This window comes from Notolabrus celidotus, chromosome 11, assembly GCF_009762535.1.
Source record: "Notolabrus celidotus isolate fNotCel1 chromosome 11, fNotCel1.pri, whole genome shotgun sequence".
In the NCBI taxonomy this organism is placed as follows: Eukaryota; Metazoa; Chordata; class Actinopteri; order Labriformes; family Labridae; genus Notolabrus; species Notolabrus celidotus.
The window spans coordinates 23,382,629-23,409,783 of NC_048282.1; the positions used below are offsets into that span (position 1 = coordinate 23,382,629).

At 39.4% G+C, this 27,155-nt stretch overlaps 2 protein-coding genes and 1 long non-coding RNA gene across 3 annotated transcripts; 2 read left to right on the forward strand and 1 right to left on the reverse strand.

The window, feature by feature from the left end:
• The first annotated feature begins 11,113 nt into the window (after positions 1-11,113).
• On the forward strand, positions 11,114-13,589 carry trh (thyrotropin-releasing hormone). Its single transcript, XM_034695716.1, has 3 exons — positions 11,114-11,329; positions 11,814-12,017; positions 12,424-13,589. Exons 2-3 carry the CDS (start codon positions 11,831-11,833, stop codon positions 13,047-13,049), a joined length of 813 nt encoding a protein of 270 aa, XP_034551607.1. The 5' UTR covers positions 11,114-11,329; positions 11,814-11,830; the 3' UTR covers positions 13,050-13,589.
• LOC117821453 lies at positions 11,834-17,265 on the reverse strand. Its single transcript, XR_004632988.1, has 3 exons — positions 17,186-17,265; positions 16,750-16,907; positions 11,834-11,947 (listed from the first exon to the last, which is right to left on the reverse strand). It is a non-coding gene; the product is annotated as an uncharacterized LOC117821453 (long non-coding RNA).
• On the forward strand, positions 16,622-27,103 carry LOC117821450 (rabenosyn-5). Its single transcript, XM_034695715.1, has 12 exons — positions 16,622-16,941; positions 18,674-18,962; positions 19,372-19,506; positions 19,640-19,740; positions 19,841-19,886; positions 20,762-20,923; positions 21,036-21,295; positions 21,403-21,473; positions 21,591-21,677; positions 22,761-22,863; positions 22,998-23,102; positions 23,190-27,103. The coding sequence occupies exons 2-12, from the start codon at positions 18,800-18,802 to the stop codon at positions 24,300-24,302; spliced, it is 2,346 nt and encodes a 781-aa protein (XP_034551606.1). The 5' UTR covers positions 16,622-16,941; positions 18,674-18,799; the 3' UTR covers positions 24,303-27,103.
• Positions 27,104-27,155: the final 52 nt, after the last annotated feature.

The following is a 27,155-nucleotide window of genomic DNA, read 5'->3' on the forward strand; positions in this document are numbered from 1 at the left end:
ATTGTTGTTACGTAACAAAAACACGGAAGTCTGAAACGGCTCGTTTCATACACATTTACAGAAAGGTGGAGAAATCAAAACAGGGGCAGAATGGATTTTTTTTTCATTCTCTGAGGGTTTGTAGACATGCCAGGGACACATATTTCAGGTAGAGAACCATTAATAAGTCCATTTTGCATGATATGTCACCTTTAAGGTTGCCATTCCCCTTCTATGTCCCACCCTATCCCTCCCCTCAACCCTCCAGCCCAGATTTTAAATAAGATAATTAATTATTAAAAATATAAATAACAATAATAAATAAGTAAACACACAAAAAATAAATAAATAAATAAATTATTAATAATAATAATAATAATAATAATAATAATAATAATAATAATAATAATAATAACATTTAAAAAATGTAAGAAATTGGAATTTGATTTGAAATTGGAAAAGGAAGAGAAAATAAATAAATTGAATTAAAAAAAAGAAAAAAAATCAATTGACATCAATTCTTCTACTCTGCAATTGTTCATTTCTATTCAGAGGGACTTGTAGGCTGTCATAATATTTTAAAAAGGGGGTCCAAGTCCTACTAAAATTGTGTAAGGAACCATTTAAGTTATATTTTATTTTTTCAAGTTTAAGAAAATGCATGGTGTCTGTAATCCATCTGGTGAAGCTGGGTGGTGATTGTGCTTTCCAGGAAAGAAGTATAAGACGCCGGGCTATAAAGGAGATGAACGCTATTATTTCATGAGGATTTCCTTTAGGTAAAGGGATCTCATGGCTATATCCAAATACAGTGCACATGGCATTTGGAGTAATATCAATTTGCCAACTCCAGCTTTAACATTGTTGGTGATTAGCAAGAAAGCTGGGGGAATGCATTTGATATATTATTTTAGAAGTTAATTTAATGCTGTATCTCTTAAGGTTTGAGGTGTTTATATTTTATTGTAAGATAGAGAATAACTGAAGCTAGAGAAAATAACCTGCTTATACTAACAAAGTTCAAAGACATCAAAGACAGGAGAATAAAAGTGCTGTTATAAGTATTAAATCACTTAATAAGTACATGGTTGTAAGCCCAAAGTTGACTCTTGTTTTAGCTTTGTTTGTTTTGGTCAATGACCATTCAGGAGAGTTATGACCCTTAAGTTATTCTAAGTAGCTTTAAACATGTTGTGTAATGAGAGCGGTGAGCGTAAAGGGAAGAGTGGAGTTGTAGACTGGGGGGAAAAGACTATGAACTAAAGGACAATTATAATGCTCTTTAACCCACTGAGGCACGGCAGAGTTGGAGGATTATTCCCTGTGAGCAACTCCTTTTATAAAAGTAAGATATTGTTAATTAAACAGCTATTGTAGCTGCTTAAACACCATAAAATAAAGGTTATGATGCTGAAAGAATGCTCAACTATTGCCTCTAAGGTATACAGTAGAAATAAACAAGAAGACATATGCTAATGCAAAGGGTGCTTTAGGCCCTATTTTCTTATAGTTAGTTGAAGTCTCTGGATGGATGACAGATTTTTTTTCATTCTGTTTTCACCATTAAAGCTCCTGTGAGGAGTTTTTAGCAGGTAATGAAACAGACAGCCTTTAATACTGAGGCCTCTATATGAGCGGAGAGAGAAAACGGGACCACCAGGAAGAAAAGGGATTATGTCTGAATGATTATTTTTAATGCTTTAAACATGCGCTACAGGGCAGGTGTCAGACTTTGCCGATACAAAGTTTAACAGAGAGTGATAAGTTAGACTGACAAAAGAGGCAGGATGAGAACTTTTGTCCAGAAACATTACTTGCACATGTGAAGGACAAAATCAGAAAAGATAAGATAGACAGTAAAATCGAGACGAATAGAAAGTTCCTTACTGTAGCTTTAAAAACAACAACTGTGTGTTCATTTTCTAAGAACAAGAAAGATAAAGCTTAAAAACATGGGATGAGTTTAAGAACATTTTCATTAGCTTATTGAAATAAAAAACTTGATATGAACTGTCAGCATTTTGAGAGCATGAAGCATGGATTGAGTGCCTATGTAAAACTTTAAACCCCTGCCCACATATGTGATTTTTTAAGACTCCCAATAATGGTTCTAAAAATGAATATAAGATAAGATAAAATAAAATAAAATAGATTCTGATTTTCAATCTGGCAGGTGGAAATAGTTCTTCGAAATTGGAATATCTTATTTATTTAAAACAGGAGTTTTATATCTCAATCTGATTGAAAACTTGTTTGATAAAGTGAAGTTTTGTACCTGCAGGCCTCCCATTAGAGACTTTTTATAGACCTTCTATTGGAGTGATTTAGTTTCCCTTTCATCCTGAAGAATGAAATATTTAAATCCTCACATCTGCCATTACAGCCAGGCGCAAGACTGAAAGATCAACTCAATCTACGGCGATTACGGCAGTCCTCAAGCACTACCTGACTGTGATGGAGGGGTGCGAGGACGAGGGCCGACAGACACTGGAGGAGAGTGAGAGGGAGAGAGAGTGAGCACGGTGATAAGTGAGCTGTAGCATGTGGTAGTAGCGCACTAATCATGGTCTGGGGCTGAAGAAACACACAGGCGCCTCACAGGTTATTGAGAGATAATGGGATTCTTGGAGCAACCGACACAAGACTGAGGACAGAGATGGAGTTAGGAAATAAATCATGCAAAAGTGCTTCTTTCTCTTGCGCTGTATATATTATGACTCCAAGTAACTGTGCTGTGTGATGAAAAATGAGGAAATAAGGCATAAGTTGAAAATGGGGGCAGCTTTCAGAGTTTGTATGCTGATTTTAATGACAAAATAAAATTCAGGAGAAGAAAAAAAAGCACACAAAAACATTTTTTCTGAAATGTGACACTTATGGCTGCTACTCTGAATTTTGGTCTGGGGAAAATAAACAAATCCTTAAAAAATATGCATTTAAAGGCTTAACAGGCTTTATTTAGTACCCTACTGTCAGCAAATGCTCAAATATGTCCTAATGTGAAGGTGGATTATTTCCTGTCCGTATCACATTGGTCATGACTTTACAATAAGTAGAAGGTTTTTGTTGTTTCGTTGTTGTATTTGATGCCACAGCCTCATCTATAGCCATTTAGCCACTGCAGTGTGCAGCTTGAAACAGTGTTATTTCGTAGCAGCTGCAGGGGACTGATGTAAAGTCACCCACTGTGTGAGCCCTTTAAGAACCCATTTTGATATTTGCTTTGAGTACATTGGTGGAGAATAAACTCTCTGTGACGCAAATTGCCCCTGTCCCTCTTCTCCTCTTTCCTTGTGATTTACATCTGGTCACCCACCAAGCACTGCAGGTCCACTACCCTGAAAATACATTACAGCAGTTAGAATGAGATCTGCTATATTGTTTCTTTTCTGAATATCCTCTACAATATATCTGTAGAGGAGAAAATATAAGACCTCTAACAGATGAAAATCATGCTGAACCATGATCTAAAAATGCATACTGGGAAACTTCTTTTTGATATTTTACATGAAATTAAAATGCAAGACGAAGGCAACAAGCTGGCCCCTAAAGCTGAATCTGTCTTCCTGACCTTTGACAAACTCCCCTCCCACGCACTCCCAGTCAGCCGTGTCCACCAGCTCACCCTGTGCGCTGTCACTCACTACCCGACGCTGTGACCCCTGTCAGGCCTGTGTCACTTTGGGTGACGGGGTTATCTCGCCATCCACACACACTCACTTTCCATTTGTTTATTTATTTGTTTGTGTCGCTTTGTTTTCTAGAGTCTGCCTTCGTGCTGTCAGTCACCCGCTCAGCTCGACGCCTCTAACACGCCCCGCTGTCACAGTCTGATGTCTCGTATTTTCACGTTCCGTCACTGACTTCTCTGCTCGGAGGTGTCGCTGAACACAGAGGTGTTAGATATCTGCTCTGTGCTTCCTGTGAGTTTTACTGAGCTTTGTTAAGACATTTATATTTACTCTGTGTGCAGCCAAAAAGCATCCATTATTCTAAGCACTGACAGAGATATCAAAGAATTATTAAGCAGTAAATCACACAGTGCTGTGCCTCACTGGGATTTTACAATCCTGCCCTTTGGAACGATAGAGATGTTATTTCAGCCAATGCTTCTCTCTGTAGGGCTACATCTTTTCTATTTGCTATCCAAATTGTCATAAATCACAGTTGAAAAAATCTTCATCTTAATCTATTTTGTCAAGCAGCATGCATGAGAACACTTGTCAGGTTTGTTTCATTGACTGTATATTCATAAGGACAGTGTGCTCACATCGCCTCCCATTGTGAGATGGAAGCCAAAACACCACCTGAGTGCTGATTTATTGTGCTGAAGGAGCCAAGGCATGCGCAGAGGCATTTTGTAAGGTGGAGCCACAGGACTGGAGAAACACATATGTGCACAAAAACACAAAAAAGTGCAAAAACGAATGTGCTTTTGGGCGGCAAAGTAAAGCACTCAAAAACGTCCAAGAAGAGCTTACACCCAAATGGACTTGAATGTTTGTGTGTAGTTTCTCAGTAAAGTGGCCAAGCTGACCAGCATCCTCTGTGAGTTATACACTTAATGTTGACAAGTATCTCACATAACCCCACTTTAGTTTTCAATAAACACAACTCAGTAAGTGAAGCAGATCATGGTTTGTTTTAACATGTATTATGTCGAGGTTTCAGAAACTATCTATGATCTGTTGTTAAAATACTCAATATCAACTTTGGTTGCAAACCCATTTTTAAACCTCAGTTTTTGTTTCTACAAACTTTTAATTTCTTTTAATAAACTGAGTTTAAATTAAGTTTCGTAACTAAATTGACTTTCTTTCTTTCTTGATCTTCGATTTTAAATTATTTTACGTTTCCATGCTTATGTTTGTTTAATGTCATATTTTTAATTGGATATTTTCTGAAAAAATTAACCTGATTTTGGATCCACAATTAGATGTTGGGCACACGGGCACCCTGCAGGGGTGTCAAGAGGTCTGAACCAGCTTCGGGCTGCGATTCGACACAGAAAAGATTCAATGTTTGAGTCTTAATCCTTGGGAAGAACTTCTGAGTTGAATCGAATAATTAAAGGTTAATTTCGGTTAAGACAAGACCAGTTGTGACTCTGTGTCGGGTGGGACAGTAAGACTCTGCAAGTTACGGACTTCAGAGCAACAAAGGGGAGGTGATTATTTATAATAATCCCTCCTAATTTAAATAAACAACGAGACCCAACACTATTTACTATGTACGTTAAGTTACATAAGTACACACAGAGAGAGAGAAGATCAAACATAACTGGCCACATAGAAATATAAATGTGTTTGTTGCTGTGTGTTTTTGTTGATTGTTACAGTTCTGGCTTTTGTTTTTAACTCTGTAAAGCACTTTGGATTGCTCTTTGTGAGAATGGTGCTTTATAAATAAACTTGCCTTGCCTTTGGGTAATAAATAATACAAAAATAGAAGTGTTTACTATTCCCCACAAATCGCCTGTTGATTTAACATGTTCCCTTCTTTCTCCCAGTCATAATAACCAAAAAAGCAGGAGTATGTTGACTGTTGACTGATTAAAACTTAACACACAGCTTCTTTTATTGTGTAGTAGGAGTCTCCTTTGCAGTCGTTTTAACTGTTGATGCTAGTTTTCCATCTTCAAATAGCTGACCTACCTAGTTAGTAACTAGCTCTGGAGCATAGAGGAGTTTAAGTTCCTGACATTTGTATAGTTGGTGGAGACCAAACACAGAGTCAAAGAGAAAATTAATTGGACCACTGTACAGTATGGTAATGCTGTCCCATGTTTGCTGAAATTTTGGACAACATTGGACAAAAAAACATATTAACATGGGCTCTACAGGGTTTTCTTGGCTATCAGAGCTCACTCCTAGTGGACACTGGAGGAACTGCAGCTTCCAGCACTTCTGCACTGGCTCATTTTTCAACACTAGAGATTACCGCATGAGTGCAAACCAGTCGCTGTGGGCTAACATGTTTGCCTCATCAATTTTATAAAGTTATGTCTTAGCAGTGTCTTAGCCTGTTCTGGAAAAACCCTGACTAAAACAGTCAACACAGTTTTCATGTATTAAGGTTATATCTGAGAGCCAACATTCAACCGTCGCAACACGTCAGAGATACGGACCAGATATGTCTGTCTCATACATTACAGTTAATCTGCAGCATATTTTCTTCACCGTCATGAGTTTCCAGTAAAGAAACAAATAATCATCAAAACCTAGATTCAGATGACCTCCTGCTGTTCTATCTAGGTCAACCTGCCACTTGATAAAACACCCAGCTGAGAGAATTTGTATCAATCTAATCAAGTCCTCGGTCTATTATTGAGAGAGATGTGGATATCACTTGAGATAATAATGTCAAGTCCTTTTCTATTTGTATCTCTACATAGAACCATTCTACACTCTTTGATCATTTAATTTAGTTTCAAACATCTATAGTCAATTGTCTCCTAATGCCTGGTTAAGAAGTCGTGTGTGTAGGGTTCACTGTGGTATTACACTGTGGTGCTTTTTCTTCGGGAGCATAATATGCTATATATATATATTATATTCACCAGAGCCGCCTTAAACTCCTGAGAGTGAGGATTACACTGAAGGCTGTAGGCTCCACTGAGCGCTAAGTAACCAGGGAAAGCTGCCAGTCTTGTGAGCTTTATGCTGAAGAGTAAGATACTGCACCACAAAGCAAGTCTAACCTAATCTGGTTGTCTTAGTATACCTGACTTCACTGAGCCAAACACTTTTGATGCTGGATAACCTGTATAACAAAGCTGGATATCAGCTGGCGCTAGGATACTTCAGTCAAGCTTTAATTGTTTTCTTGCAAAATGGGTTAGTTAATTATAAGTTAATTATCTAAATATTGCATATGCCATGTAAAGTTTGTCAAAGCAGATACAGGACATGATTTACAGAGAACCTGTAAAGTTTTTTTCATTCAAAAACCACAATCACACATTTCCAACTAAATACAATGCAGAAGTGCCAAAGATTACAATGCTCCAAAAACCCAGTGCGCCTGGTTAGGTCCCAGATTAAAATGTACATTTTTAGAGCAGTTCTGGAGTTTTAAAAGTGAGATTTTGCCCCATTTTTGCCTAAAATAGGACCTTAGCTGCTCAAGATATTGGGTCCCCCTAATCTTACTTTTAAATGGATTAAGACTGCAACCAAACTCTTCTATTACAGAGTTATGCTGTTGTAATACATGCAGAATGTGGTTGGGCTCTGTCTTGCTGAAATATGTAAGGTCTTCCCTAAAATGCATCATTATCTGGATGGCAGTTGCTCCAAAACCTGTTTATATTGTTCAGCATTAATGCTGCCGTCCCACAGTGTGCACAGGTAACAAGCCAAGTGGCCCCTCTCCTGTTTAGAGTGGGGGGTGTCCATGATTTCCAAACAGAACATCAAATTTTGATTCATCCGACCACAGGACAGTTTACCACTTCACCTCATGTCCATGCATGGTTTCCTCTTTGCATAGGACAGTTTAACCTGCATTTGTGGAGGCAGTGATAAACTTTGTTCACAGACAACACATTTTTGTCACTGATTTGTCACCACCTCAAGTTCACCTTTTAGTTAGAGTCAGTATTTCCAATATGGTGACAGCCATCATTGGGCATCATTCTGCTTCTTCAGAAACCACAGGGGGACTAAGAGTCACAGAGACTATGTCTATTTTTTTGAACTGTCAATGGATTATGAGCCCCGTAGTATGTTGTCTTACGTGACATCACGAATCAAACTGAATGTAATAACTGAGCGACAGTCACCTGTAGCTGATATGTTTTTAAGTTGAAAATCAAATGTATTTGTATGCAGCTTTAATTAAAATGCAGTTAGAAGTGTACTCAAAGATAACAGCAAACCTTACTTTGTGATACAGCTCCTGATCTGTGAAGCATTAATCTGGGTAGTTTACACCATGACATGCTTGACATGTATAGAATCCTCCTCCACACACTTAAGAAGTTCAGCAGTGCTTCAGAAGCTGCTTCATCACCAGTAAGCAGTAAGAGTAAACAGAGTACGGAGGCTAATGAGTCTCATTATTTTCTCCTACCATACAGGGTGTATACTTAACCCACCCTCTTCCTTACTACATAAGGTACATAATACTGAACAGAATACTAATTGTTATGGTTTCCAGCTCTGTCAGACTCTGAGCTTTTCTTCTGCAGTATAAAGGAGGGTATTATTCTAATCACAGCCTACTAGTAATACTGGGGAATGAAGCCTAAATACTGATCCACCTTCACTCCATCTGCTTTTATTGTTTACCATCCAGATACAACTTTCACTGTACAGATTTACAAGATCTTCTCTTGTTAGAGTGCACACAGTCCCTTTAAACTCCTCAATTCTACTAACATGTTCTCTGGGGCATTTAATTGGCCCCTTTGGACATGTCTAACACACTCTGCCTAATAGGAGGGAGGGGGAATAAAGCAGGGGAAAGTGAAGGGACAGGGCACATGAGAATGTGTAATCTGGTACAGGTCAGACGTGTCTGAATTGTGTCAATTTCTGTGTTTAAAGTCCCTGAGGCTTTGCAGGAAGAAAAAAATCACATCCAGCTAGAGACTTGGCTCACAGGGAATTATCCTTTCCTCTCTACACTCGACAGGTTGAAGTACGCACCAGCTCGGGCATGGAACATCTTCATTTATGGTGCCATCCTGAATACCATGCTTGTTCTTAGCCATGAAGAACAGAGTTCACAACCTCTTATTGATGGACCAAAGTCCAAAGTGAGTTGGGAAAGAAAGCTTTAAGTATTCTGCACCTTTTGCTCAACCTTTAGACTGATTTTAAATTGCAAAACTCATTTAGCCTGAACATTTTTAAATCCTCTGTGAAATCTTTTACATCCAGGCTTTCTGTTTGCAAGCCTTTTAACAGATCATTCTAAGATTTTTGAAATCTACTGCATGAGTCTGGTTGAATTTCTTGCTGCTGCTATTCTTGATCAGTTCTCTCCTGAAAATTAATATCTGATCTCAGTGGGACTAACCTGGTTAAATCAAGGTTAGTTAAAAGGAAATGAAAAGTTAATAATAAAGGTAAGACACTAAACTTGTCTAGTGAGTTCATTAAAAAAAACTTCAACTTTTTATTTAAACATATGTAATTGTATTTTAGTTTTTAAATGCTAATTGTAAATAGATATACTCATAAACCTCCTCTTTGCAAAAGTTTACTTCATGATAAGAGAAAAAGACTAACAGTTATTATATTTTCTCTCACAAAGGTAATAAATGATATTAATTTCTAATGATTTTCAGCACGATATTGACGTCTTTAACTGCAGGAAGTAGACCCCAATATCTGCCTGAAGTAATGGACATGACAGCATGCTGAAAGCTTTTGATTACATGATTACATGGTCAATTCAATTCACACTAACATTCACCATTGACCGAGTGTGACTGTGCAGTAGCTCATCCTGAGAGTGGGCTGATTTGACGACATAATTCCAATGAGGTAGATTTGGTGTAGATTGAGAAGACTAATACTTCAGCTCAGTGGTGTTCATCAGTGAAAAGTTTATAAGGATTAACTCAGATAAAAGTTCAGTTACAGCCACATTCACATTTTCCGATGTCAGCAGTTTGACTCAGGAGGAGTAACCTGCCCGCTGTCTGCTCTTGTACACATGGCCAAGTTCAGCTCAGATGTGAAAATCACCAAATTCAACCCGACACCCAACTCAGGACTCTGTGTGTTTACATCCACCACCATGTGATGGTGTCTCTTTGTGGAGACCTCAAGCTGATACTGAAATCCTTTGGTCTGAACAGGAAAAGGGGAGAAAGCTATCTAGACAAAGATTAAACACCTGATTCTAATTGTTTTAAAATGACCTTAAAGATGTGCTGTGATTGTTAATGCGTATGTTTCCTCAATTGCTTCACCTAAGCATCAACATCATCCTTCACTGAAGGCTCCTGTGGGGGGCAAATTATGAAACAGACTAACATAAATAGTGATGCCTCCTTATGACCTACAAAGGGAAACAAAAGCACCATCATGAGACTGATTATTTCTTCATAGTCATGTTTAATGCCTGAAAACGCTGCTGGGTTGTAGGTGTCCAAAGAAGGGATCAACTTTACACTGATCAAACAACTCTTGTTATATTTTCCACAGCAAAGATTCTTGATGAGAGATGTGTTTTACGTTTTTAAGAAAGCAGAATGAGATTTTTTTTCTTAAAAAATATATTCAGGAAATAAATAAAAGAACTGCTAAGTCAACAGGGTGAGGCATCAACAACCCAGAAGTAGAGATAGTCACAAAAGCTTTAGGAAAAAGAAACAGCCAAGTGTAACTCTGCAACCCATTATTCTGTGTCAAATGTTATATTAAAGTATTAAATTTAAAAGCAGCATAATGAAAAAGTTCATTTTTTGAATGTACAATATTAAAGAGTGAAGAAACCAGTATTATTAGATAACTGACAGAGTGAAAAGCACAATGTTGAAGTAGCTGGAAACCAAGAAAAGTAGAAAATTAGTATTCAAGCATTTATTCTGTGAATATTTTGGCCTGATATTATTGTTCTGTTATTCAAATGGCCACTGAAGTTACAATGTTAAAACTCTTCTGTTTGCTTCAAAGTCACATTAATTTGTCCCAATTCATATCCATTAAACTTCATTTTAACCCATGGCAGATTGAGCCGTGTTACTTCGTGACCAGAGAGCTTTATCTGTGCTTCCTGTCTCCGTTGAGTCCTGTGAACTCAGGGTGATATCAAAAATATGATTGCATTTTTCTGCAGCTACATTAGGGACCATCTGAAGTATTGTTTACATACTGCTTCGTTTAGGATTTCATTAGAGTGGTACACAACAATAAGCAAAAACCTAATGTAAGGTCTCTGCAATTTATGAAAAAAAGAGAGTAAATGAATCGATCTGTCCAATACAGTTAAAGCCTTACTGGACCCATAACTTGGCGTGATTCATGTCAAAAACACGATTTTAAGGATTAATTATTCTTCTCAGTCCTCGTGCACGTCCAGCAGTCAATCTCCTATTCGTACGTACATTTGTTTGTCAGTAACAAATTGGGCAGCGGCCCCTGAAGAGCGATCATCCACAACATCCAGTTGCGCACGACTTGGTGACATCATTGGAGACGAGGGATCCTGAAAAATGACTCCAGTGTTGGTGTGACGACAGTAACCAGCAAGTATAAAAGCTGAGACGGAACGTTATCTGCTCACACCTGTAGCCTTGGCCTTTACGGGTCAGTCAGCGCAACGAAAGGCTGAGAGAAACATACAGAGGTTCAGTACAGAGGCGCAGAGAGAGGAGGATTTGGATACTTCTCAGGTGAGTGTGGCGCACTGAAGTATGAAATGTTGTGGACATTAAGTATTTCGTGATGTGCTTTTGTTCTGGTTCATCTTATGTATGGACCAATTCGTAATCCAAATTTGTTGCAGAGTTTTGGTGGAAAATAACTTTAAGGGTTTTTTTTTCTTGCGAATTAATTTAGAATGCTGCTGCCGTTGCAGTGAAATTGTGCGTTTTTACTTAAAGATTTTATCACAAATCGGGAATAGTCAAAATTGATCGATTGCTCTAAGATTTCAAGAAAAACTAACGAGTTAAAGCAAGTTGCCATTTCAACCAAATTGTATTTACATTTCTGTTTTTCTTGTTGTACCCTGCGTTTATTCTTAAGAAAATAAGACTTTGGGTCTCGATTAAATTAAGTTAACAGTATTTAAACCTATTCTTTTAGAGATATTACACTCCCCAACTTCACTTTTGCTATATTTTTGCCATTGACCATGATTTATTCCTTCAACAGACGCCCACTAACTTACCATGAAGTCGACATGTCTGCTCATCTGGGCTTCTCTAGTGGTTTGGAACTTGTCTATGTGTGGAGCACAGGGTCCCCCCGATGATGACATGGATCGGGTGACCATAGACGACATAATCCTACAAAGAGCAGAAAGTCTCCTGTTAAGGTCCATTCTCAATAAGATACAGGAGGAGGACGGCAGAAACGGTGCGTAAAACATGTGGCTTCGACTAATCTTATGCAGTATAATGTCAACACGTACTTTAATTTGTTTAACCTCTCATTTTTGTATCATCCAGAAAGTTGAATTGTAGTTATTAAAACCATGCAATTATTTATCTGAGCTCTATGTCTCAGCTTTTGAGCTCGAACACTTTTGATCTTAATGCATACGTTTGGACACTCTCAAGTAGTGTGATGAATAGTAATCCTTAAAAAAAGTGAAATCATGTCCTAAAGTAATGAAATTATTTTAAAAACCGTCCTCCAAATTGCCATGATGCGAGGAAACCCACTTTCATTTACTCGTGCGCCATTACGCACGACATATTCACACATGGAAACTTGAACTCTTCTCAAAGTTATCTAAACTGGTATTTTTTTCTATTTTCAGAGGGGTCTTCCTTTCAGTCGGCATGGGTGTCCAAACGACAGCATCCCGGCAAGAGGTACGTCGAAGAGTTGGAGAAGCGGCAGCATCCGGGGAGGAGAGCAGAAGACGAGGTGGATGAACAGTACTTAGATGTTCAGAGGAGACAGCACCCGGGCAAACGCGAAGACGAAATGCAGTCGTTCATTGAGTTCCAGAAAAGGCAGCACCCCGGAAAGCGTTCCACTTCTGGACACATTTTAGAAAACCCATCAATGCTCCTGAGTGAACTTTCAAAGCGACAGCACCCGGGCAAGCGCTACCTGGTGCTGCACAACAAACGCCAGCACCCAGGTAAGCGCCATCCCGAGGATGAGGACAGTGAGGGAGACTGGGATGCAGATACGGATGGAGACGAAGACCTAGCTGAGTTGGAAAAGCGGCAGCACCCAGGAAAACGGTTTTGGGATAACTCCAGTCCGGATATGGGCACAGACAGTCCGTGTGATGTATTAGAACCTACGAGCTGCAGCAAGACCAGTTTGCTGCTCGACTTTTTAGACAACATTAACAAGAGCCATGCCGAGGAGAAGAGACAACACCCGGGTAAACGGTTTGCACCCGAGGAGGATTTAGTGGAAAGGGAATAGGTCACTAAAGACCGATGTGCGTTACTGCTGTATTGTAAACTAATAAATGTGTAAATGATGTGACCATTATGATTATTAAAATGAAAAATAACTTACATCATTTAACCTCTCGTGCAACGGTTTTGCTTTGACAGACAGTAACTCTTTTTGCGTCAAACCTGTATCTGCTGTATGTTTCTTTGGAGAGCTTGTGCGTAAATGTCCTCCAAAGTGAGTATATCGATGTAAATAAGATTCTCAAAAGAGTGCTCGCACTATGTTGACTTTTATTCACGGATTATGATTTCTATCAGATATGATTGTATCCGTTGATTTAACCACTCCTGTTAAAGATCATGAAGTCCAAATTGAAAGTAATAGCCCTCTTGGTTTTGTGATGCCGCCTCCGTGAGGCAACGCACGCCCGTATGAACGGAACATGTTCCAAATTCAAGACATCAAAGTGGCCAGCGTTCGCAGTTACGCACAGAAAATCTCCAGAGTTTGATTTTTGTTTCATTCTTGTCTACTCCCATAAAATGTAATGACTCTCACAGCAAATGAAATGTGTCACCAATTACTTTTTTTACGCATTACTGCATTGATTGATTTAATTTTACCCAGTGTTGTAAATTGAAAGCTACCTTTGCCTTACAGTCAACCACCAAGGGTTTTGTTGGACAATAAAACGCATTGGTAAAAATGCATGGTTTGCTCCAGTCACTATCAAAGCCTATTTAACTGCAAACAGAACAACTAATTAATGAGTAACACCAGCAAAGCACTCAGCTTTCCTTAGTCTCATCTATAACGATTAATACTATTCAATAGACTGGGTGTGCCAGGTTTCCTGTTCTCTATTTAATTGGGCTCATTCCATCAGAGCGGCTGTCCACTGGACTGATCAATATGCAAAGTCTGCATCAAGCTCGTGACTCACAGACAGATGCTTATTGGAGAACCGGCCAAAACACATACTTACACACATACACAGACACACATCTTCCATCTGCAGAGTTTAAAGGATGGAAATACCTTTGCGTAGGTAAAAATGCTTATCTGACATACAGGATCAACCACTTCAGAGTAATTATAAAATGTTAACCCTTTGTTACTTTAGAGTGTCTTTTGTGTTTAAAATCATATATAAAAATATTTAGTTCAACAGTTAAATTACCACACATCTCAAACACTTCAGTCTGGTCTCTGAAACTTCTTTTGAGCTGTTAAGTGGAGAAAATTCTTTAATATGGATGTGAATATTGAGCAGTTTAACCCTACAGAGTTTTTAAATTGTCTCATTTGATTTGTGTTTAAAATGTCTGGAAAGGCAAAAGCTTTAAGTGTTTCACTAAATAAATGCTAAAAGGTTTTAAACAATATATTCATCTCATTTGATCATCTAGTGATACATCAGATATAATCAAGGAACCTCTCAGACAGACCAATTTGACTTTATTGCAATGACAAGGGGGGGGGGGGGGGGGGGGGGGGGGGGGGGGGGGCCTTGGTGCACAACTGGGTTTTGAACCCCTATTTACTTGCTATTGCACTTTCTGCAATTTGTAAAAGCAGACTGCGTACCATTTTGGTATCAAGTATCTTGCAAGTAAGTTTACACTACAAACCATATGCTATTTTCATTGTGTGCCAGTATGCAAAAACAAAACAAGGGTTATGAAACTATAATAACAATGTTATGGCACAGTGCCACACACCCTCTGAGCCAGAATCAGACTTCACTATAAGACTCTCATCATTGAAGGTCATACTGTAGTAGAACATATGCCTTAGCATCCACCCATCCATATTTTTCCATTTAATATCCAAAAAAGGAGTATACAGTAAAATAAAAGGAACCAGGAGCTTCTTCTTTGTGTACCAACCTTGCATTTACTAAAGTAATTGCTCTCTAGGAAAAAAACAAACTAATTTGGCAAAACTTTTGTGCCGAATAAACTTATCAGAATAAATTATGAGACAAAAAAAGGAAGAGTTAAGCCAAGATAAATCACAATAGCCATTAATCATCACCGTTTTTGTCCTATTAGCACATTCCTACTATTTCAATAACAGTATGTCAAGAGCAATACATCTTTCAATAACATGGACTCCAATAGATTCAGGTGACTCTGGACAAAAATGTGTACTTTTTTGTGATCAGTAGTGATGTTCGATACCACCGATTTCCTTTCTGATCCGATACTGAGTAAAATTCAGGCTGGTATCGGCGATACCGATCCGATACCGATACTTTGTGCAAATACACCTTTTGTGTCTGGTAAATCTAAAAAAAGTAGTGTATTTCTGAGTTATTTATTTATTTATTTTAACTCCTAAGTATATCAAGGTAGCGGCCTCATTTACGATACACCCGAGCTAATACAACAAAAGAAAAACCAAACAGAGGATACAATCATACAAAATATGTGAAAATGGTGTTTTAAACACAAACAAAAAAGAATATAAGTAAAACAATAAAACAATTACAATAAATTATTGCTTCGTTATTAAGAACTAGAACTAGTAGTTCCCACCAACCGCGTATCATTTAGACAAGATCTCAATGGTTTAGCTTCTTTCCACTGTGTTCCTGTTAATGATATACATTGCCTCAAAAAATGAAGTATCAAAAGTATCGATATTTTGATTTGAGAATCAATTTTAGAGCATAAAGATCTGGTATCGGAAGTATCGATATTTCAGTATCGATCCGCACATCACTAGTGATCAGCACTATGCAAAGGGATCAGAAGAAAACCTTTGAGAAACTTCAAAATGATGAAAGAGACTTAATCAGTGTGACCATGGAAAATGCAGGGACTGGACTTTTTGGAGAAGGGTTTGGACGGTGGCCCTGAAGGACAAAACAAATTTACAAAAGATTAAACACTTTTACAAAGTTGGAGACAAATTTACATTTTGGAAAACATTTTTACATTTTATTAAACAAAATTACATCAGCAAAACACTTCATTTCTTCAAAAGATGAAACACTTTTACAAAGTTGGAGACAATTTTACAAACGACGGAACACTTTTACCATTTCTTAAACAAATTAAGATTTCATATTTACGGAAAGGGAATGTACCAAATACCAGAAGTGATCCGGAAGTGATCGAGTGAGGGGTCATTTAGTTGGTTTTGATGGAGAGAAACCAAACGGAGCGACATGGTTTACATATTAGGACATCCTCAGGTCTCAGAGTGAGGTGTCAGACCTCAGATGAAAAAGCATCATGTCTCTGTAAAAGCTCCATCATATCTCCGGAAAACCTTCATTATGTGTCAGAATTATGATGAAGGTTAATTTGTTTCAGAAATGGTAAAAGGGTTCTGTCATTTGTAAAATTGTCTCCAACTTTGTAAAAGTGTTTCATCTTTTGTAAATTTGTTTCCTTAAATGTAAATTTGTGTTGGCCTTGGTAAAATTGTTTTGCTGATGTACTTGTGTTTTATAAAATGTAAAAATGTTTTCCAAAATGTAAATTTGTCTCCAACTTTGTAAAAGTGTTTCATCTTTTGTAAATTTGTTTTGTCCTTCAGGGCCACCGTATGGTTTGGGAGAACTGGGGGCAGAAAGTTCATATTTGGTTTGATGTGAATTTCGAGACAAGTTTCTCGAATTTTGAAACGGAAAGTGGGCATGACTTTCGATTATTGGTGTTTTCAAATCAAGCATGCAAACTGTTCAACAAGCTGCTAAAAATAGCAAACATACTTGGCAGTGCAGTGTTGTGTTCCCTTGTTGGAAGTCGAGTGTGTTCCGTGTCGTTTGTCCCCCTTCTCTTCCCATACAGATTGGATGCTAATCACATGACCAGGCAGGGCTGCTGCTTCTGCAGCTGGTGTTGTCGAGCTGTCAAAAAAGAAGCTCCACTGCAAGCCACACATTTTGTTGTTGGATTAATATGTAAGTGTAAACGAACTAGCATATTAATAACTAGGCTTGTATTTGTTTCTGTGCTGTTGGGGTCATTACACCGGTGTTCTGAAACACGAGGTTAGAGAAACGATGTCTAAACAGGCGAGACCTGCAGCTAGCAAAGGGTTAGCCAACGATTCAGTCCGTGTAGTGAAACGACGACCAGCATTAGCCGAACAGTAAACAAGATAACTGTAGACATTAGATGGATCATGTGAGAATAATTACTTACAATTAAAACTGTGCTTGCGACGAGTCAGAGAAGTGGATCCTTGTCATAAAGCGTGGTTTGAGTGTCACTGGCTGGGCGGGTTGAATAAGGAGAAGCATTGGGTGAGGTTCATACTCGTCTAGCCAACTTTATCTGGTGATAGAACTGCAGGAGGCATACGATACAGAAATATTAGGCGTTTCAGAGATTAAATCAATTATAATTTATAATGTTTGAGATTAGTTCAGCTCACAAACAGTCTGCTGTAAAGTGAGCTTGTTAGCCACTCTTCAATCTGTAGCTTTGAGTGAGTCCTGAGTGGGTGAAAGTTTGAACCTGCTGACTCGTGGATGTTATTTCACTTAATAATTATCCATATATCTGAACATGTTGGTCAAAAGTATGTCAGATAGTTTCATTCTGCGTATTGCCACGATGGATTGATGGTGTCTGTCAGGTTTGCATGAAATACCATATCATAGTTGCTTTGATAATATACAGTTGTGCTCATAGGTTTACATACCCTGGCAGAATTTGTGATTTTTTTTGGGCCATTTTTCAGAGAATATGAATGATAAGAGATGGTTGGGTGAAGCCATCAACTGTGTTTACTCTTTTTAGATCATAATGACAACAGAAACTACCCAATAAATCATACATTCTGCCAGGGTATGTAAATTTATGGGCACAACTGTAACTAGAAAGGTTGCATTTCCCTAAAAGCACATGCGTTGAAATGCTGAAGCTGTTAAACACAGCTGAACATGTGGAAGAGTAGTAGAAGTAGTTGAAGTAGTAGTCTTACATTATACAGAAAAATGTTGAACTCAACATAAATAATAATAATAACTGGTGAAGAAGGCCAGCTCAGTCCTGGACCCTGTGAAGGTGGTGGCTGACAGGAGAATTATGGCCAAGCTGTCGTCTTTGATGGACATTTTTTTTCTATATATATTCTTGATGAAATTCTTGTACTGTACACCTTCTTGTTTGCTGCTGTAACTCCATGATTTTCCCTGTTGTGGGGCAAATAAAGGAGTATCTTATCTTATCTTAATAGCTGAAAGATTTGTGAAGCTTTTAATGCAAAAATGAAGGCTGTAAGTTGAAGTATGCTGCTGAAGCTGTAGAATCTCAAAGTTGAATGAGTGAAAGGCAAATTTGCTGAATTCTCCCATCTGTTTGAATGTTAAGAAAAACTTTAAATAAAGTTGAATAATTCAAAAAGTATAAGGGGTGAATATGTGAAAAGTAATAGCACCCATCACCAGAATGAGCTGAAGAGTTTAAAAGTTGAAATGTGACAATCGGACCAAATTTGAAGGCTGTGAAAGGCGCCATGGAAGTGGAAAAATAAGTATAAAATAGAAGAACAATGAACGCATTATATGATTATGTCATACGGACTGTCCATTCTCAAGTTAGTCCCTCCATAACCAATATATCTAAAAGTGCATGTCTGTGTTTTTTGAAATCTGTATCCTCAGTCTGCTTTGCCTTCCTCTTCAGCGTCCAATCACTCTCTCTGTCATGATGGAACTATTAAGCTGTGAGTTGCACACCCCATGATATGTGCAACACTGCAGGAGTCATCTGCCTCGCATCTCATATTCAGCAACACAGCCGAACGCTGTCATGGCCTCAAGTTATCCATCCCCCTTTGAGGGCACAGGTGAAGTGAAGGAGGGCTTTCTGTGCCCGCTGTGCCTGAAGGACCTGCAATCATTTTACCAACTCCAAGACCACTATGAAGAGGAGCACTCTGGGGATGACCGCCATGTGAGGGGACAGCTCAAAAGTGAGTACATTCATTTAAGTTGTGCCACAGTGACGTTTCTGCGAAGAAACAATACTTTACAGTTTGATGCAGTTAGAATGCTGTTTTACTTTGCTAAAAGGCGATGTAAGAGGCATATTTTAAATTGTATATAAGGGCACTGCAGTGTTGGGGTGGGGACAATTCATGCCAGGATGAATTGGCAACATTTTCTGCTGCAGCTTTGCAAGAAAAGACAGTGGATCCAAAAAAATGATGTAACTCAGAGGAAGTATCTTGGTCGGAAGAGGTTTAGCTCTGGGATTGGAATGCAATTATTTCGATTGATGAAGCTGTACATGAAATTGAGGGTTGTCTTGCCAGACGAGAGAAATTTTCACATACCTTGCCAGCTTCTATTTATGTGAAATCCTTCCTGCATTTTCCACAGGTCTGGTTCAGAAGGCAAAGAAAGCCAAGGACAAGCTGCTGAAGAGGGATGGAGATGACAGGCCGGATACAGGCAGTTATGAGTCTTTCTATTACGGGGGAGTGGACCCCTACATGTGGGAGCCTCAAGAACTGGGTGAGACTAGAAAAATATAAATTAATGTGTATTCATTTTTTTCTTCTTTTTCAATGTTGTTCAAGGATGTCATTCAGCTACAATCACATGCTGAGCACTCACTCTTACAGTGTCTTTTGTTGGCTTTTTTTAGGAGCAACAAGGAGTCATGTGGATTTCTTTAAAAAACACCGGGCAGCCAGGATAGATCACTATGTCATCGAAGTCAATAAGCTCATCATCAGACTGGAAAAGGTTGGTTTAAAAAAATAAACAAAGAATATATTTTTAGCCATCACTTTCTCTGTTGAAATCTTCCTTATGATGAGCTTATCTGTGCCCATCTGTGTTTCAGCTGACATCATTTGACAGGATCAACTCAGATGCAGCTAGAATCAGAGGTTTGTCCATACCTGATATATTCAAGTAAATTTCCATGGGAAGTTAAGCGAGGGGAATTTCAGAAATATTCCAAATTGGAAACTTTCCATGGGAATTATGGGAATTAACTGGGATTTGAGGGTAATTTAATGGAAAGGTGTCATATCCAAGCATAAATATTTGTTTTGTTATAAGCAGACATCCATCCAAAATAATACAATTAAAACAGATTTATTTGTAAGTAGAACTTTATCAAGTGTTAAATATTTTATTGAACAATCAATTCTTTCATTGAAGAACAAAAACATGAATGTTGAGTTAAATATTACTCATCCCCCCAACCCAACCCATTCAAAAATGAACAAAAATGCAATCCCAACAAAGTCCCATTCAAAATGTTAAATGAAAAGAGACGCTCTCCCTCCAAAAAAGTCTCATTCAACAGGCAAATAAAAAAACATCTTCCCCTCAAGTTTCTCAAGCCTAGCCTCTGCAGGATTCTAGAAATCATGTGTGCATGTGATGGAGGAATGCACAGTGCATCTAGGGGGCGTGGACTCAATAGCCCTGCAGTAAGCAGTGTGCTATGTGCATGTGATTGAGGAATAGCATAGATATTCAACTATACTTGCATGAAATCTGATTGTTTTAGTCAGGATTATGCTAAAATATATTTTCCCCAACTATATTTAAGTTGCCTATTAAGAGCCAACCTTCAATTTAGTAAATTCCTGGTTTCTTCCCGTTTCTTCCCATAAATTCCCATGGAAAGTTTCCAACTTTGAACATTCCTGGAATTTTGCAACCCTATATTCAAGCCTGATTCACTTCCTTGTGTGTAAATGTAATGTGGCTAACATTATGAGTTAATGATGCTTACTGGTCCTGCTTATAGCTATCGAGAAGTCAGTTGTGTCGTGGGTAAATGACTCGGATGTCCCGTTCTGTCCTGACTGTGGAAACAAGTTCAACATCCGGAACAGACGACACCACTGTCGTCTCTGTGGGTCCATCATGTGCAGGAGGTGCATGGAGTTTGTCCCTTTACCTTTGGCCCGTACGTATGCACAACAAACATTCCCATAAAGAGGGTGAGCTTTTATATACAGCTAAAGTCAAGCTGTCTGTCAGTGATGTACCGAAAAATGAATCCATGTGTCTATTCCCAGAAAAGCTGATCAGTGGAACAAGAGATGCACTGAGCGTACCTGGAAGCCCCGGTCACTCCCAGTCTCCTCCAGCAGTAGGCGGCGGTGGGATGGGCTCCAGGAGAGGCAGCATCAGCAGCCTGAGCAGTGTCACCTCTATGCTGGAGGAAAAGGATGATGAGAAGATTCGCTGCTGTCACCACTGTATGGACACACTTCTGAAGAGGCAGCAGAAGTTAGAAGAGAAGGATCACGTCCCGGATGTAGTGAAACTGTACGAGGTTGGTTCACCAAACTGTCTTATTTTTAAAATGGAACACAACGACAGTGAAAAGTTGTTTTGAGTTTAAACTATTGTTAACTTGCTGAAACCTTGTCTTCCTGTCAGAGGCTGAGGATGTGCATGGAGAAGGTGGATGAAAAGGCTCCAGAGTACATCAGAATGGCTGAGTCTCTCAAGTAAGCCCATATTAAAAAGGACTTAAGTCCAAGTACCTCTGATATAAAGAATCATCTTTAGACTCCTGTTTCTAAAGACTGATGCTTACCATCTCTGCTGCATCTCATCTCTCACAGTGCCGGAGAAACCACGTACAACCTTGACACAGCTGGTGGACTGAGACTGGAAGTACAGAAGTACTATGAACTCATCGATGCCCTTAGGTAGGGATTCAAATTTCAAGTATTTGATCCGTGATCGATCTTTGGAAAAGTTAACGATCAATAATCAATTAATCATTAAAAAAAACGTAAACGTTTTCCATGTCAAAAATAATATCAAATGCATTTTTCCCCTGAATCAAATTTTCCCTCACGACACAATGTATATAACTGACAGTATTGAATAGCCACAGATAGGGATGTAAGGATACACTCAACCCTCAATCATTTTTCTGTTATATTTCTTTGTAAACAAAGTAATCCTTTTTCATTTTTAAGGTGTGTTGCAACTCAAATAAAACGACTGCACACATTTTTTCCTTAACTTCCAAAAAACTAAAATCACCGTACAAAAATTTCAGAAAAATTACAAAAAAAAATGGAAAGTGAACGATTCCCAAATGAAAGTATTAAATATTAAAACAAATAACGATCAATTATTGTTTAATCGTTAAAAAAACATGAATGTTTTACATGTCAAAAATAATGCAGAATGCGTTTTCTTTCTCCCTAAATTGCTGAATATCAACGTGTGGAGCAGGCTCATAATCTCTGCGGACATACAGTCATAAAGTTAAGGCTCGGACTTCAACAAGGGAACTGAACAGAAACATATTTCAGACTCACAGCGTCCAGTTTTCTGTCTACTCGTTCTTATTGAGAAAAAATAAACATGTGAACGCGGTCAGGTTTCAGCCGGGAGCGCAAGCGTGTCATAATCAGTCCGGTGGTGGAGGAAAAAAGTGCTCGTGGAGACCTGTCACTCAACCACAGCCCCCAACTGAGCGTATCCATTGTTCGCAACACCTTTAGTCAGCTGATTCACATCGAAACATGCTTTAAACTTAAAACACCTCCCTGATAGCTGAACGAAATATAAGACCACATGATGTTTGTTCCACGTGATAAAAGTGAAAAAGAAAAATGTGTTCAAGTAAGTTCTTAACGATCAATTAGTCGATACTCGATTATTGTTGACATGCCTACCCTGAGGTACACGTCAGCTGTAAATGACTGCTTTAAAACTGAACAGACGTCTTCTGTTATGTTTGTAAGATTACACTGAGTTCTTTGTTTTCCTCACAGTAAGAAGATTTTAACATTAAATACAAAAGATGATCCCCCGCCGCGTCCGAAAGCCCTCCAGCTGCAGAAGATGGTTCGCTATACAGCCACACTATTCGTCCAGGTGAGAAAAAAACATCCTCACATTCCTATTACAGAAATATATCCAGTTTACCAGTCAGTATTTCTGTCATGTATCCCATCTTTAAACCTGTCTTCTTCTGATTTCACACACTCCTTGTGTCCTGCCTGTTTTAGGAGAAGTTGTTAGGTCTCATGTCTCTACCCACGAAGGACAAATATGAAGAGCTGAAAGAAAAGAGGAAACAAGAACAAGAGAAGAGACTCCAACAAGAAAGACTGGTGAGATTTTGCTTGCTTTCTGATGATTTTTTAACATATGTAGCAGGCTTTTATTGTGAACACTTCTGGTGTTTTACTGCTTTATAGGCAGCCCAGGAGGCCCAGAAGAGGAGGCAGGAGTCTGAGCGTTTCCGTCCATCTCCAAACACAAATGGAGAAATGCCGCAGGCCCCCAGACCGCCACGCATGACAAAAGCTGGTGGTTGGCTTCCCTCCGCAGACTCTGCACATGTACGCACAGAGCTGGAAGACCCCCTCCTGCAGCAGATAGGGAACATTCAGTCATTCCTTCGTCAGGCGCGGGAGGCCCAGAGGGCGGATGAGGTAGCTATGTTGGAGGAGAACTTGCGTCAGCTGCAGGATGAGTACGACCAGCAGCAGACCAGCCTGGCCATCACGCTCTCCCAGAAGCTGGCTGAAGAAGAGAGCTTGCAGCAGGGGGAGTTCCAACGTCTGGAAGCCAAAGAAAGGGAGGAGATGGAGCAATGGGGCCCCGCTGTGGGCTCCACCATGCCAACTACCTGGGAGAGGTCTCTGGATATCAGTCCAACAGCTGGCTTCCAAGGAGAAGAAGAAGAAGACACTGCAGAAGAGGAGCTGACTCCTAAAGCTGAGAGGAGTCCCTCCTCTCTAAGAGCATTCCCTGCACTCACAGGCCAGGAGGAGTCACCTCCCAGGTTGAGGAGCTTAGGGGGGCATGTAACCCCCCCTGGTGCTGAAGGACAGAACAGCACTTCCCTTAACCCTTTTGATGAGGAGGAATCCACTCCAGTTGAGGAGGATCCATCCAACCCCTTCTCTGAGGACATCAAGAGGGAGCACAAAGAGGAAACAAATGGAAAGAAAGAATACAACCCATTTGAAGAAGAAGGTGGCGTAGAGGAAGAGAAACAGGGTGATGCTGCACCTAGCAACCCCTTTGAAGAGGAGGAGGAGACTGACGCAGGGAACCCTTTCCTGGAGGCTTCTGGGAATTCTCCAGAAGCCTCAAACAACCCGTTTGACGGGGAGGAGGATGATGAGGCTTTGCCGGACGTGGACATGATAGAGGAGGAACTGCTGCTGCAGCAGATTGACAACATTAGGGCGTACATATTTGATGCGAAGCTCAGCAGTCGTTTGGATGAGGTGGAGCTCCTGTCAGAGAACCTCAGAGAGCTACAGCACACCTTACAGGAACAGAAGAAAAAAAAGCACTGACACCTTTCCTACAGAGTCCCCCCAACCCCCACCCCCCACCCCACTACACCGTTAACAACATGCTACTTACCAAGTCCTGTAAGACTAGCTCACTTTTCATGACTAATGAGCCCACTGATTCAAATCTGGGTGAGGTCAGCTGCAACACAAAATGATCAGTTTCGACCCAAAGTCAATGTTTCAGAGACCTTTACTGAATTATTGGAAAACAAATCTCGCTCAAACCACTTATTCTGTACAGGATTGCAGAGAGCTGGTATATATCCCAGCATGCACAATTTTGAGCACTGCAAGTGAAAACCAGTTTGTACTGAGCAGGCATGTTGCCAAATTTATGAACCCTTTTGGACTTGTGTAAACATAAACAACTAGATAGAACAATGCCACTTCAATGTTTTTTATGGAACAGTCAGTTGGTTGTTGAGTTTGGGTCTTTTGGAAGTCAGGACATTGATTGTGATTTTGCTCTCTGGAAGGAGCTATGATCAAAGTTGAAATGTAACTAATGTAAAACTAATAGGAGCTTTGAAGCAGTGGCGGCACATTTTTAAACCTGTGTATCAATAATGGATCGTTTTTAGGGAACCTCAACACATTTATAATGCACTCCCATACAAATGCAGGACTCACAAAGATCAGATCAGCACAGCAGAATCAGAGATGGTCCTCTGTATTTCAGGCATTGCTCTTCCTTACCAAACCTGGTGTCTTCATCCACCGCTATGGAAACAGATTGATGATTGATATTATCCTCTTAGCGCATCATGTAATCCCACTAAAGATATTTTTACCCTTATTTACAAACTGACAATTCTCAGCTGACTTGATTTACGGCACAACTACGTACTACAGACCCACAACAGTCCAACAACCTTGTTCCCATACACTGCAGGACTCCATGTAGACCTGCACACAGGCTTTGTTGAGTAAGTAAGTAAGTAGTTTGCTTCTAATTCCAACGATACTGTTTGACGGCCAAATTCCACCAGATACGTCTCCGATCTGTCACGGCACCGGATCTGATAGGTTTCTATTCTAGTCAATCTGTTAACTTCCACTGGATCTGCTCCGTTGCGTTCTGGCTGCGTCTTTGATCCGGCAGGTCGGAACGCAACAGATACGCTACGCAAGACTTCTATTTTAGCCGGATGCTAGAGCACGACGCATTTATCTCAACAGAGCAGATGGAGCGGAACAGGAAGTCAGGCACCAAAACAAAATGAAAACATCCGGATTTATTTTCAGAATATAACACTCTGTGTTATTGTTAGATCATTTTTAACTTAACTATGACAACAAAATGTTATTTAGAGCGGAGCCAGTTCTGGAGTCAGCAGGTCAGAGGTTTTCAGAGACTGATAAAGACAACATGGATGAGGAGAGGAGGAGGAGAATCCTTGATTCATTGATTGCCACGGAAAACCTCGGTCACTTGACTCCAGCTGACTGGCGGTCCTGCTCCGTGCTGCGTTCTGATAACGCAACCGGTGGGTGTTGACGGACAAAAGAGCACAGAGCTGGACCGCAGTGGATCGGAGGCTGACGGACTGGACACAGATCTGGTGGAAGTCCTGTGTAATTTTGACACCTTTATATGTGTGAATAGAAGTTTTTACTGCTCATTGACTCTATTACTACTCCATACAGGCCACTAACAGCATTCAGACACAATAACCATCTGAGAAATCAAAGAGAAACAATGGAGGTCTAAATTTAACCACACTTGAATAATTAACTCAGTCACATGACTTGCATTACTTGTGGAGCTTGTGTCTGTTGATTGAGAGCTAGAAAGGAGATTAAAGGCACATTACACTGATTTAAGCCATTCGTGTTGCCCGTTATGTAACCTTCATCAATGTAGACTGTTATGAATTTATTACATAGAAATCCTTTAATCTTGAATCACTGTTAACAACCAAGTTTATCTTCGATGCCATGCCGATGACAGCAGTTGAACAGTGTCTGTTTTTATAGAGCTTTATTATGATTCAGTAAAAGTTGCTTTAGGATAACCTTTCTCTGTCTCATCTGCACGATTCAGATCAAAATATTCAAGTCATTTGAGCTATCTTAGTTGATGAATCTGTTTGTTGTGCATCTTGTCAGGTTGTAATTGAGAGGTTTTTATAATGATGCCACAGTAAGCAAAACCATGCCCTGCTGTGAAGCCCCTAAAGGTTGTGATCTAATTGTTTACAGTGGCACTACTGACCTAATAGAGCACTTGTGTTGCATGATTCATGTGTCTGTACTGAGGTGCTGTCTGAAGCTGGTCTTTATTTTTAACAGGTGACCTAATGTTTCCCCACCCCTTCTTTTTTTTTTACACGTTTGGACAAAATCTGATAGAGCTTCTTCCATGCTGTAAGACAATATCTGTATGAACCCTGTTCAGTAGTCATCTGCCCAGGAGTCACCACCGACATACACAACACTATTTGCCATGGCACATTATCGCCAACCTAAAATCAACTCATAATAACACACCCCAAACTTGCTCAAATCTTGTGTGTACAGATGCTTTTCCGTATTTGCAAAGATCAACTAAGGTCAAAGCAACATTTGAGTCAAGTTTGTTTTTTTCAGCTTAATTTACACTAAAAAAATACCAGCAAGTATTATCACTAACAGTGCTGCTAAGTCCAGGCATAAATTTGTCTTAAGTTCTCTTCAGTGATATTAACAGTGTTTGGTGAAGTTGATCTCACAGTGCTTATTTTTGACTTCCACGTCCAATTTAAAGCAAAACATGCAACACTGTAAATGTTTTGACTTGTTGAAATTACTGGAGGAGCTTCTTAATATGCATTAGCAGTTGATTTTAGCCAATAACATTAATGCAGGTAAAAT